The sequence below is a fragment of the Scardinius erythrophthalmus genome (assembly GCF_964197995.2).
Source record: "Scardinius erythrophthalmus genome assembly, contig: HAP1_SCAFFOLD_49, whole genome shotgun sequence".
Taxonomy (NCBI): Eukaryota; Metazoa; Chordata; class Actinopteri; order Cypriniformes; family Leuciscidae; genus Scardinius; species Scardinius erythrophthalmus.
In genome coordinates this window covers 197,518-211,909 of record NW_028296541.1, presented here as the reverse complement: position 1 = coordinate 211,909, position 14,392 = coordinate 197,518, and the positions used below count along the sequence as shown (strand labels likewise).

At 37.3% G+C, this 14,392-nt stretch overlaps 1 protein-coding gene across 1 annotated transcript in view; it reads left to right on the top strand.

Annotated features, from left to right (window-relative positions):
* The window catches only part of ankrd10a (ankyrin repeat domain 10a), a 41,273-nt gene that overhangs the window by 18,536 nt on the left and 8,345 nt on the right, over nt 1–14,392 (top strand). The window contains exon 3 of the mRNA XM_081394600.1: nt 451–542. Coding sequence (XP_081250726.1) covers nt 451–542 — 92 coding nt within the window. The remainder of the gene's footprint in view (nt 1–450; nt 543–14,392) is intronic.

Here is a 14,392-nt window from a genome sequence, read left to right as displayed (position 1 = left end):
AGAGGAAGTGAATGAGAGCAATCCCTGTTGTATTACTGTTTCTGCAGTAATTGTGTGGTTTGACCTACATTTTGTGGTATTATCTGGGTTATTTAGGAGCAAATTATTGTCTGTGCTTCAGTTTACCGCCTTTAGGGGGAGCTGTTGTGTTAGGGTGTTGAGTTCAAAGTCTTCCTTATGACTCACTGACTGTGTTCTATAAAAGTGTTCTGTTAGATTCTCTTCTTCAGAGTGATATCTACCAGAGGTGCAGACATGGACCTTTAAACAGCATTTTAGATCCACATTGTTTTCAACCATGCTGATGGCTGTGCCATTAAAGCATTTGAATGATAAATAAATTGATGTACAGAATGTTGTCAGCCTGTCTGTTGCATGGTAAGTTTGAAGAACTGTTCAATTAATGTTGTGAAAGCCTGTCAAAATGTTGCATTTACCATATGGTTTCAGGATTATGTGGGTGAAACACCCATTCACAAAGCAGCACGGGCCGGTAACATGAAGTGTATTAATGCCTTGTTGGTCCAGGGAGCCAAACCGGAGTAAGTCACTGTCTTATTGTTTTTTTTTTTTTTTTTTTTTTTTTTATGCTTTATCATGTGACTTCATGAGGTGCTTTTTGTTACATCACAGTGTGAAAGGGAATCTCCATAAATAAAAAAAACTCTGCCATAGAGCATGCATTTTGATTTTGACCATGTCATGAAACCAGATGAAATTGCAACTAGAAAGCCTTGATACAAAATACAAGAAAGCTTTAAAATCCTTAGAAACTATTAATTTAGTCCTGAAAATTCATTTGACTTTATGCCTCAATCAGAAGAATGTAAATACAAATATTATTGCAAGAATTATTTTGCATACAATTAGTTATTGACACCCTTGTAGTACAAGGTCTGTAGTTATAAAATTTGCTAAATAAATGTAATTTTGTTGTTTGCATTTTCCACATAATGCAGGGACAATTTTCCCTAGATTCCTAGATTTTTCTTTCAAAACACATTTCAATTCTAAAAACAACTACAAATGTACAACCACTTAAATTGTATTATTTCAATTAAAGGATAGTTCATCCCCCCCCTAAAATGTCATAATTTACTCACCCTCATGTCGTTCCAAACCCATAAGACTTATTTTCATGTTCGGAACACAGATGAAGGTATTATTAATATTCTTTAATCATTTTTGTCCATCCATTGAAAGTCTATGCAACCAAAACTTTACAATATCTTTTTGTACTTCTTGATGTGTCAAAGTAGTCCATGTGATGGAGAGGTTTAATTAGGGGCCAAGCACTAAAGGTGCGGAGGCACCTATTGTAATCGTTGGTATTATTATTATTATTATTATTATTATTATTCCTTCTTCAGCTCTGGCAGTCCATAGAACTGTTTGCGGGAAGTTATGAAATTTGGCACACTGATAGAGGACAGTCTGAACTGTCACCATAGCAAATTTGGGCTAGTAACAAAATTATAACTTATTCCTTGGCTCAAGATGATTCGATTGCACCCTATGATGCAATTTTCCGTAATGAAAATTTTCCCGCCATTTTGAATTTTCCCTGTTCTAGACGGTTGCTCAGAATTTCACGTATATTTAACCAGATCATCTTCAAACCATGCCGTCAAAAAGTCCTGGAATTCAAGTTGATTCGTCAAACCGTTATTGAATACCACGCGAACAAATTTTACGTAGCACCTGCGAAAACAGACTTAAAGGGATGGTTCGGAGTAATTTCAACCTAGGGTCCTTTGCACCATGACCTCGAGCCAAACACCACCCTTAGAAGCTTTTTTTCCCTTAGTCGAACATTATTAAAGTTAGAGCTTATTTAGAGATATCAGCCGATTGGCTTAGTGCAGGCACTAATGGATCCAAGGTTGTATCTCGTAAATTACCCCACTAATAATGCCCAGTATGGTACCAAACTTATACAGTAGTACAAATAGGTTCTGTACTCATAAAACGAGGCATTGGAAAGTTAAGTACATCAGGAGTTTATCTAAATAACACTTGCCCGATGGCTTATGCTAACGCTAACCCGGACGTCGAGGTCACTTTCGTGATTTGGGAAAAGCCCGTAAAAGTCCTGGCAGAAAGCGATGCATAAGGATATAGTGTAACGACTAACAGTTGTAATGTAGTGTAACAGTTTGCAACAATTATTAATTAACACTAAGTTGTCAACACTTCGTAAAAAATAATTTTTTTTGGATATCAAAAAGTGTTGACAACTTAGTGTTATGTTAATATATTTCTTGGGTTATGCCGAAAACTTAGGCCCTGTCCCAAATGGCACACTCCGGACTTGTGGACTTCCTCAGAGTCCACACTTTGATGATGTCATGTAGTGCAGACCTATAGGGCCCTTGGCGCGAGTCCACGAGGGCGCATTGAGAGGTATTTTTGGGACAGACTCGATCGTCACGCTGGAAATAACGGTCTGGTTGTTGTTGGACAGGAGAAATCACATTTTTGCGCTCCGACGTCTTCTCTCCATGTCAACTACACAGTCTAATTTTACAGTTCTATGCATGCCACCTGGGCATTAGACAATAGATACATCATTCTTATTTAAATTATGTATACAGTTGTTCATAATAATACATAATGTTCCATTTGAACTAAGATTACAATTTTAACATATAATGAAAATGTGCATGAGTTTCAGATGAATTTACAGGTTTCAATATTCATACTATGTTTATATATGACTCAGTAAAGCCCTGACATTCGGTTCTATTTATTTAATGAATCATAATGCGATCGTATTATTCAACGTGCTATTATTATGTTTGAGACATCAACCACTGCTCAATGACCATAATGTTTGTATAAACTGTAGGTTACAACTGGTAAAATGTACATCTAGGTCATAAAAACCGTAATATATTCAGCCATGTCAACAATTGTCCGTGAGCGAAATCTCCTCCCATCTGTTGTCTGATTGGCCTTTCGCAAGGATTCCTGGGTAGTTAAAGTGTGTGGAGCCTGCATCTATGCGGGCTTCGCGGAAGACCACTTCAAGGGTACAAAGGGGGCGCTGCTGAGCACACTTCAGAGCGTTAAAATGCTGAATGGGACGGCCTACAGACTCGTAGACTCAGCGAGCACGCGCAATTTAAGTCCACGAGACCGAAAGTCCTCATGAAGTGCGCCATTTGGGACAGGGCCTTAGATACCAATTTTGCCATAGTCAGCCAAACTTCCTGTCCGCCATCTTTATTTTCTTTTAAAACCTACTTTTTCGAATTTCTCCTAGACTGTCCGATTTTCACCAATCGAATCGTATCATCTCCAGACCGTGCCGACAAAATGTTATGGATTTTGTACCGCAGCAGCAAAGTTGAGGCATGATGCCAAAATGACTATTCAGGCTTTATCTCTGCAATGCCTTGACATATTGACACCAAACTTTGTATGTGTCATTGTCACTTCACTTTGTATTTCCTACACCACAGGAATTTCCTAACTGCTATTGGTCAAAACAAACCATTAAATCATATTATTAGTGACTGTATATGATTTTTTTTTTTTTTTTTTTTTTTACCCATTTTGCCTAAAATCATCTTAAAGGGGCATTCCACCCATAGGAACATTGTTTTTTATTGAAAGTGGGTCATATATGTAGTCGAAATGTAAAATAAATTTTGAATTTGGTGCCTTCGTGACCGAGGAAAGACAAAAAAATAACTTCAGGACGCATTTGTATGAAAGACAACAACTCCCACAATGCACCACATTGCACAGCTCCGCAAGCCACTCCCACTAATCCAGAACAGCGCATATCTGCCTATAAGAGAAATCACTCTTCCGTCTACAAGGCTAGCTACCACCAGAGCTTGAAATTCATTTCACACAAAATGTCTAGTTAGTTGGCAAACTCATTAGTGCATTACTCCTCGTTTGTATTTCTTTCGAAAAGGTGAATTATTGCATGGTACCTGGATGTTCAGTCAGAACATATGCGGTGCGAAACTAGGATAGTTGACAACACAAATGTCCGTGTCCTCGTCTGATTCAGAGATTTCGTCCAGGAGAAATTGTCATCGTTGAAATTCTTTGCCGCAGACGGACTCTATCTCTGTGCTCGTAGTTGCATCTTACAGTCTATGAGTTGCATAGTGAGATCACCGGCGCCACCAGTCCGCCCTAAAGGCCCATTCACACCAAGAACGATAACTATAAAGATAACTATATGCGTCCACACCAACGACCGATAACGGTCATTTTATTCTAAGCATGCGCGCGCCCGGATGATCCAGATCCATTTTAAATGCGCGAGACCTTTAAATTAGAATGGATTCTGATTGGCTGTCAGTGTTTTATCGTTCGACAGCTGGAAAAAAATCGTTCTGAAAGTGATCCCAACGATATCGTTTATCATATCTTTATCGTTATAGTTGTGGTGTGAACTCTGTTATTCTTTAATATGGAGAACGATTTTTAGAATTATATCTTTATCGTTATCTTTATAGTTATCGTCCTTGGTGTGAACGGGCCTTAACTCGAGCCAGTCCGGGCTCCTCGTCCGCGGCAGGCAGGTCTTCTGCCTCGGCTGCTCTTCGCTATAATGCGGCTTGTAAAGGTAGCCACAAACACCTGATTCAAGCATCAGACTTCCGAAATCCTCTTCTTCTATATCATATTGATCTATATGATCTATATCATAGTGCTGGGCGGTTTACCGGTTCATACCGAATACCGGTGTTTATTTTTGTTACGATATGAATTTTTAATATACCGCAATACCGGTGTATGTCGCTTTAATCGGAACGCGGCGCTGCGCGACACAGTCTCACCCCTCATTTACAACACACGTCTGCGGCGCATTACAGCTGCGACAAGGTTTTATTCCGTCCTCCACGCGGTGCGTCAAAATAGACTAGGCGCCTATATTTAGCGAAGCGGCGCGGAGAGCCGGAAGCTTCGATCTGAAACACAAGCATTGACTAGAATGGGCACGAGACGTGTGGGGGTGAGAGTGTCTTTTTTCTCGCGGCGCGCGTGTTTTTATACTGTATTAACGTATCTGAAGTGAACTGACGGTCTTTAGAAAAGTTTCTTTGTTATTACGATTGAATCTTTCTTTATCTTTCCTGATAAAGCAGTGTTTATGAGCGTTGCTGCTTTGTGTACAGCCGTTACCGGGGAAACCACTGTTTCTGCCGCTCCTAAAGCGCGTCCTGCTGGCACCTCTTTGTAAACAGCCTTGCAAACCTGTATTATTAATATTAGTGTGGATTTTTTCTATAATATTCACTCATGACAATAAAATATGGCATTATAAGTAAATCTACTGCAGTATTTCCTCTCTCACTCAGTAGAAAATGTGGTTAACACCCATCATGCTTGAAAAAAAAAAAAAAACGGTAAAAACCGTGAAACCGGTATAATTTAGAAAAAAATCGTGATGTTGATTTTTGGTCAAACCGCCCAGCACTACTATATCATACTCTGATATAGAGTATGCTCTATATCATACTCTCCTCCGCTATTGTCATAACTGTACATCTGTCTCCACAGTGTCTGTTAGCTTAGCTTCAAACAAGATGGAGGATATTGCTTTCAGTTTCAGAGAGTAAAGTCCCACCCACTGATCTGTAATAGGTCTGTAGCGTGAGCGGGTCCCGCCCCCTGGGAAAGATGAGGAACTAGTGCTTGTAGTCTCAACAGAAATCCCCCCCTTACACTTCCTCCGACAATGACGCAAAATGACGATTTTTGCCTCATTGTGGGAGGAAGTGTAAGAGGTAAATAACGGATTTCTCCCGTCTCAGGGGAAAATGAGAGAGTGTTGCACAACCATTCAATAGTATGACTGGGTTTCTAACAATGCAAAGCTTAGTGCAAATGGGTGGAGTGTCCCTTTAATGTCTTTAATTGCTCATTGTTGCAGTTGGTCTGACACTCCCAGACATGTTGGCATGGTTTGTTGTCTTTGCGCTTGGCCCCGATAATGGCTGCTTGCAGATATATTTTGGGCTTATATTCGCATAAAAAAAAAAAAAAAAATCAAATACATTGAGCACATTCATTATTTGTATTTGATACGCCAGAACAAACCTCATTTGTTCTCATGGAAGCTTGAATGTGCTTGTGTGACACTTAAGAACAAGCCTTGTTGGTTTTCGTGCTTCAAGCGAGCACTGTTGAGCATCTATTTTCTTTAATGTTTAAATGTTAATAAAAGCCTAAATCATATCTGTTGATCATATTAACGATTGTCTCTTCAGAAGACTTGAATTAAATTAGTTGATTCATAAGGATACTTTTTGTACTTCTTGATAAGTTAAAGTTTTGGTTGCGATGGATGGACAAACATTATGAGAGAATATAAAAGTATCTTCATTTGTGTTTGAAGATGGGCGGCAGTCTTATAGGTTTGGAATGACATGAATGGCAGAATTTTCACTTTCGGGTGAATTAATCCTTTAAATGTACTGTTCTGTTTTATTGGATGCAGCTACAGTCAGCATTAGGCCAGCAGAGCTTTTTTAGTGGAGTTTTTCTTTAATTAACATGTCTGTCTAAACTTGTCCTCATTTAGCTTAAAAGGTGTGTTTGTGTGTAGTGATTCATTTTGAGGTTAAGATGAAAATCACACAAAACAAATGCACATTTCCTCATTTTTTCCCCCCAGCAGATCAGAGGTATTTTACTAATCTTGGCATAGAATGTGAACTGCAATTTGGAAATATTCAATATGAGAAATAAATTATCCATTATTTTTTTCTTTCAAAGGTATCACTCTTAACCAATAAAGTTACACTGACATGTAGGTATGCAGATTCTCATATTGGCTGTGCTGGATTACTAGAAACCTCTTAAAATGCAATTACATTTTGCTTTAAATCCAGTAAGTGAATGAAGGTTCTTAAAGTAAGTACTGGTCTAAAAAAAAACTATAATAATAATCATTAAGGATAGTTTTTTTTTGAGAATGCTGGACTGGTACTCGTATGTGAGGGCTGAAAGATGGGTGGATGTTTGAGTAATTGTGCATTTTTTTTTTTTTTTTTTTAAAGTACATCTGTAGGTATTAGGTAACCTTAAAAGCATGTTGCCTTGTGTTTGTGTGTTTAATGACATAAAATGTTTGTGTGTTTAATGACTAGTGTTGCACGGTGTATCGATACTTCAAAAGTATCGCGATACTCGGAAATTAAAAACATCACGATACCTAATTTTTTCAGTATCGATACTTAAAAAAAAAAACCCTCCCTATGGACGTCTGTGTTTTTTTCCTGACGCACGCAGCAAAGAACCTGCCGCTGTCAGTGCCATGTGACAAAACACTACAGCGAGATGACTGCATGTGCGAGCACAAGTGGTCCACGACTCGTAGACAAATATGACGCGAGGAGTGACATATGGAAGTACGTTGCCTACCTTGCTCTGTTGCACGGTGCACCGATACCTCAAAAGTAAACCGGAAATTAAAAACGTCACGATTCCTTAATTTATTAGTATCGATACTTCTAAGAATGACCGCGTTCCAGATTTGTAATCCAGAATCCAAATCCAGGCTGCGTGTCGTGTCCGTTTTTGTTTCTGCTCCCATGTTAACTGCCTGCGTGACACACGCGTCTGGGCGCAGCTCGAGCATGCTAGAAACAGAACCGACGCCTATTTTTCACGCGACACGCACGCGTGTTGGAAGCGTTTCCTGGCAAAACAGAATAGGAAAAGATGTTCATGTTTCTATGTAATTTTGACACGAATACATAATAATGAATGACATTTTGATGTTTGAAAGTTTTGACATAAATACAATAAATGTAATTAAAAAAATATGATCGATTTTCAAATATTGCACCTCTCAATACAGAACGAATTATTCTGTAGCCTATTTTGCCGTCAACACTGCCGACGTTGTCTTTGCTGCTATATATTTATGTTTAACATGAAGTATAGGCCTTCCACAACTCTCTCCCCACATGTCAAATATATCAGGCTTATCATATGTTACCAATATTAAACATTGTTTAATATAATCGCTGTTCATATTTTTATTCAAAGTTCAGAATCAAGATAAAGCTCTTATGTTTCTTATGATAAATAAGATAATGCTGCTAAATTGATAAAATATTTCATATTTTGTTTAAATGTTTAATGTATCTGCTGTTCATATGTTCATTTATTAGTGTGTTATATGATTAGATTGTTGTCCCGGTTTTAAAATAAAGCACAGCGATGATATTTGAGAGTTTCTCCCTTTTCAGGAAAAGTATCGAAAAAGTATCGAAATCGCAATACTTGACTTGGTATCGGTATCGAAAAAATAATTTTGGTATCGTGACAACACTATTAATGACATAAAATGTTTATTATATTGTCTTAAATGACTTCTCTTTCCAGATTAGCTTAACTAAAATTTTATTGTTCTCTTTAAATCATACAAAAATTTATTATGAGTTAATGGCATGCTCAAACCGCTACTGTTCATAGATACATCAGTCAGTGTATACCAGCACATGCTTGCATTAAAGCCGTGTGTCCACCAAAGCTTTTTCTTGCGACTAGTGTATTTTTCCAATTGTTTTCAATGGGAGCGCCACGTTTTTAAAACTCCAGGAGTGTATCGAGGCGCTGAGTGTCTATTTCACGCTGAGCGCTCTGTTTTTTACCGAGAAAACTTGCCATAAAAACTTTACCATAAAACTTTGGGTAAAATGCAGCGCTCATCATTGTCACTTTTTACCCAACCGTCCAATCACAGTGGAGGAGGGGCGGGAAAAATACAACACCGACCAACCACCACACTCTGCTTGTACTACGTCAACAGATGATGAAAAGCATAATAATGGATCCAAATAATTTAAAACAAGATGCTCCATTGTATTGACATTTTTATATAGAAACAAAACAGAAAAAAACTATCTGTGAAATGAGATACTAGTAACCCTTCCACGGATATTACGTATCATTGCAAGCAAAGCGTCTCAACTGAAAAAACTGCTACGCTGCCAAAACACTCAAGCGCCCACAGCTTGGTGTTTTCTGCAGAGCGCCTTGAGTTTTCAGATGGCTAAAAACGCTTTGGTGGCCTAACAATCTGGGCAAACATTAGTAATAAACACAAATATCTCTCTCTATTGTGAAATAAGTTCTTATGTTTTCTAGTTTGCCTGTTTTTTCCATTGAAATAATTTTCTGTGGTTTAAGTCTGTTATACTGTATTTAGCATCAAGGACCTTTTGTAGACCAGACTGAGTAAATTTATCCGGGTTAGATATCCTTGGCAAGTTGGTGTGAACTGGTTTGGCACGTGTTGGAAATTTTTCTCATTTTTCAAATGAGACCACAACGTCAAAATAATACAGTTGTGTAGTTTGTGGCAAAATTGAAGCACTGCTTTTAGTATAACTATACAAATAACAATCTCCAATAACAATCTCTGAATTTAACGTGATAAATCTACTTGTAAAGCTGACTTCTAAAATGATTCATAGGTTATTCATCAAGTCTTTTTTTTTTTTTTTTTTTTTTTTTTTTTTAACATCTGTATGTAACATCATGTTTTTCAAAAACTTAAAATCCTAAATAATCTTAATTCTTAAAATATCTATCAATTTGTAGACCTGTTTACTAACATACTAAAAAGCATTATTTTTCGAAAACAGCTTTGTTTGCTTGTATATTTTAATTGGCGAAGTTCTTCAAAACTTAGTTTCAATCGAAACACTAATTATGACCGCCGCTAGCGTAGCTAGCGAAAGCGGTCATATAGGGGTTGTCAAAGTTTTTTTTTTTTTTTTCGTCATCTAACTGATTTTTTCGTCAACGATACCAGGGACACCGAAACACCGGGGAACATGAAATTTGGTGGGCATGTAGCCCCACTAGACTTCTACGGAAAAATTTCGTTTGGTCCCCGGGGGCCACTCCCCCCCCCGCGCTGGGCCCCCCCAAACCCCAAAAAATGCAGTTTTTCCTAAATAACTACCTGAACCGTGGCACCGAGGATGAAGAATTTTTTATGGTATGTTGGTCTACTAGACTTTTACGGAAAAATTTTGTTTGGTCCCCGGGGGCCACTCCCCCCCCCCCCGCGCTGGGCCCCCCCAAACCCAAAAAAATGCAGTTTTTTCTAAATAACTACCTGAACCGTGGCACCGAGGATGAAGAATTTTTTATGGTATGTTGCTCTTAAGGGCCCACATCAACCTAGCCCATAATCACTCATTTGTGATTTGCGCCCCTCCCATAAAAAATGAAAATGCAATATTATTCTGCTTTAATCGCCCCTATCTTCAGTTGAGATGTTCAGAACTGCACCATATTTCATGTGTATATGATTAACTTGACATCCTCTGGGGGTATGCTAAGTTTCGTAGAATTTCATCCATGGGGGGGTATAAAATAAATTCATTTATGTGCACATTTAGTGACTGTACACTCATCGGCCTGTAGATGGTGGTGTTGAGCGAAGGGTTGCTGGTTTAGGATGATACTGTCACTAAGGTTGCCAACTGTCCCGAATTAGACGTCCTGTATTTTGGGCCTAATTTATTTGTCCCGTGCGTGACCTCCCGTGTCCCGTTTTTTGACAAGCCGATAAACCACTGACTGATACAACAGCATCAGCAGCAGTGCTGACCACGACAATGATCACCGACACCTGTCATCATCAAATCACAGCTTTTTTTAATCACTGTTTTGAGACAAATCATTGTTTGATTTGCGAACATCCTCTGCCGTCTGGTCGCTTCCGCTTCAAACCGGACTCGTCTCACGCTAACGGTAATTTCCTTTCACTGTCCACGTTCAGGGAATAATATGCTCAAAAAACATTTCTGATTATTATTAATGTTTTAAAGCTTTTAGAAAGTACATAGAAAGCTTTTGTAACATTACCTTAACTGTCACTTTTGATTAATGTAATGCATCCTTGCTGAATAAAAGTAGGCAATTACTTTCTTTATTTTTTTCCCCAAAAAATAATCTTACTAACCCCAAACTTTTGAACTGTAAGCCTAGTGTATAATGTTAAAAAAGCTTTCTATTTTAGATAAATGCTGTTATTTTGAACTATGGTTTGTTTGTAATGTGACTTTTTTCATGTATGACATTAAAATTATTTTTAGAATTAAATACATAAATAGGTTAAGCAATACAAATGTGTTTATGTCTGATAACCTTTTAAACACAAACTTAACTGCAGACACTGAAATGACGTACACTGTGTGATACAGTACAAATATTTTGAGTGTCCCTCATTTTCCTATAAATAACCACGATTGTCCCGCATTTTCCTTTTCTGAAGTTGGCAACCCTAACTGTCACACACACACATGCAGGAATACAAACAAACGCAAGCATGCACACACACTGACATCCACACGCACAGACACACACCCATACACACACACATACAAATCCACATGCACAGACACACACACAAACACACACGCGCACACACATGTACGCACGCATACATACACACACACACACACATACACAAACACACACACACAGACAGACATGCACATACTACTACTTTTTTTAGGTATATACATAAACACGCAATACAGCCAAATTGCTCCACGTCATTTATTTTTGTGGAAAGCCAGTGCAGGCCTGAGCGGCGGTCATATTTTGTACCGCCATGCGGTACATCTAGTTGATATATATCGTGATAATTGTCATTTATAACCGTAAATAAGACTGGTTGAAATAATTGTCCATAGAATTGTCTATACTATCAATATGTAGCATAGCAGTGCTTCGTTTTGTTGTAATTGAAGCTTTAACACTTTCTTACTATACAGAGCCCAAGTGAGTGACACCATTTACCAAAGAAAAAAGTTTAAGATGTTACATCAAAATATGTAATCACTAAGGCTGTCAATGTATTGAAAGATTAAGTCTAATTTGTTAAACGCCATTAAATTGTATTTGGCAAAAATAACAATTTTCCCAATTTGATATTAAAATGGTTTCATTCTGTTCTGCTTGACTTCTACAGTTGGAGTCTGTGTATTTTTTTCAAAAAGCACTGTTGCAGATTTTAATACTAAAACATCAAAAGTCCATAGTTGGGATCATGCATATTAGAAAATGGTTTATTAGTAAATTCAGAGACTCAACAGTAAATTAATTTATGAATTAAATCCAAACTTGGAACAAAAGTAAATTTGCTGCCACTGCAAAGGTGTAATACAATTGTTAAGTTCAGTAAGCCAGAAAGTTGAACTGAATGCATTAACTTAATCTTTGACAGCCTTAGTTGTGTCCCATCTGACTTTTATAGGCCTTGACTTTTTTTTTTTTTTGTTTGTTTGTTTGTGTCCATCTTTCTAATGAGCTTATAATAAAAATGCAAACAGGAAGTGGAACTTACTTTCAGTCAGATCTTCACAAAATCTGTCCTTAAGAAAGATGGTCTAGGGTATTCAGTAGCTAGTGCAGCAGAACACAGCATAATAAAAGCAAGGATGTGTCAACACTCCATATAGATAAGTTTCATGAATGTCTGCTTGTTTTTATGCCTCTTAGATGTGTACTATGTTACCTTTCTGATTAAAGTAGCATGTTTGCAAAAATATGTTGAAGATCCATTGTGAACCGTTACAGAGAAGGAAAATCCCTACACATCTCAATGTTTTGCAGCGGTTGAATTTGAACATGACTTGATTTTCTCAAGTAAAGCCCAGAAAAGGGGGGAAGCATTCCAAAAACTGCTGCCACACGTTCTTCAGCGAACACCCTTACATTGAGTGTTCACACTATCGCTTCCTTCAGTATCTACACACTGGCAATCTGTCGAGGTATTTCTTGTGGTGATTGGTTTTAATTCTAGGAGAACAGTCATGATAGCATTTAGAACTGCATGCTTTGCCTAGACAGCAATGTCTTGTTACCTATTCTGCAAGATTTGTTTACTACTTTACTTATTTGTTCTCAACTAACAAGAATACGGGGAGGCTCAATAATACGTTAATCATACAGTAATAAGCTTGAATTTAGCTTGAATAGGAGTACACTTGTAAGCAAAAGTAGAAAGCTATGTTAAGATTACAAAGCAAATAATGTTTTAAAACATTAAATGCTTCCTTGAGCAAAATTATACTATATGTAGGACCTCTACATTTTCAGTGCCAGACAATTACTTGTGGCAATACGTCTTTCATCCCAAACCAGTTTTTATTAAGAACTTTATTCTATGTGCAGACCACCTTCTTATTGACCAATAGAGGGTTTCGCATAAAATCCTGTCATAATTTTTGCAAGTAAATGCATGAATTTAACCCCTTAACTGTCACCCGCCTTTTTAAGAATAGATGTGACCGGTTGTTTTGAGAATAGCACTATCCAAATTTAAATAGGTCTATATTCCAAAGCATTCTTGAATTACAACCAAGTTCGGTCTTGTTTTAAAGACACTAAGCATATTATTGCGGAAGTGAAAGCACTTCAAAAAAAAATTAAAGTATGAAAGAGTTATGGAAGTTTAGGTTTTCTGTAAATCAAATGTAGGCTACTGTACTAAAATTTTATTTTATATAAAATATATATTTTTAATTACTGTAAAATCAAAGCCAAATGTCTAACCAAGTTGTGTGCCAAATTTGAAGTTGATATCACAAAAACTGAAGTTACTATGAGATTGTGTTTAGGCGCTGTACCAAAAAATAGCCACCAGTTGTCATCCACATTCCACTGATTTTTATTTTTATTTAAAAAATGTTATGCATTCTCCTGTAACAAATTAATACATTTGTCAAAATATCACTTCTATCTCAAAATATGGAACCTTACGTCTCAGTCCTTTACGACAATATTTTTTTGTCAAGATTAGAAAAGGTTTTGATCATAAAGTAGTTAAAATAAATGTTGTAATATGAAACCTGACACCGCCCACTAGGGGAGGAGCCCAAAAGAATTAAGAGTACCTTTTCCGTGGAAACGCAACATCCAGGTTCAAAATAGTTCTTAAGCTTTCGAATGATACCAAATTTATGATTTGACAACTTTAGGATTACATTGTGATCTTTATCTAAAAATTTAGATCAATGATTTAACAAATACTGATGATGATAATGTGTTATAAATTAACCCTCAGGGGTCTGAGATCACGCCGGCGTGATCTGCTCGATTTTTTTCCTTATGAGTTGATTGAGACCCGAAATTCTCTTTTGACTTTGATTTTACAAAACAAGTTTCATACATCAATCGATTCTGTTAAATGTGTATTATTTTTGTGTATACTCACAATAAAAACAAAGTGTTGTGCTTTTTGCCAAATAAAGAAAAATAAACACGAAGCGAGTTCTGCCTTCTCTCTGTCCGTGTAGTCCATTCTGAAACGCGTCCGAAAATGAACTGTAGCTTAGCGAATACTCAGTCAAACAGGCATTCAGACACACAGGCATGAAGCTTGAAT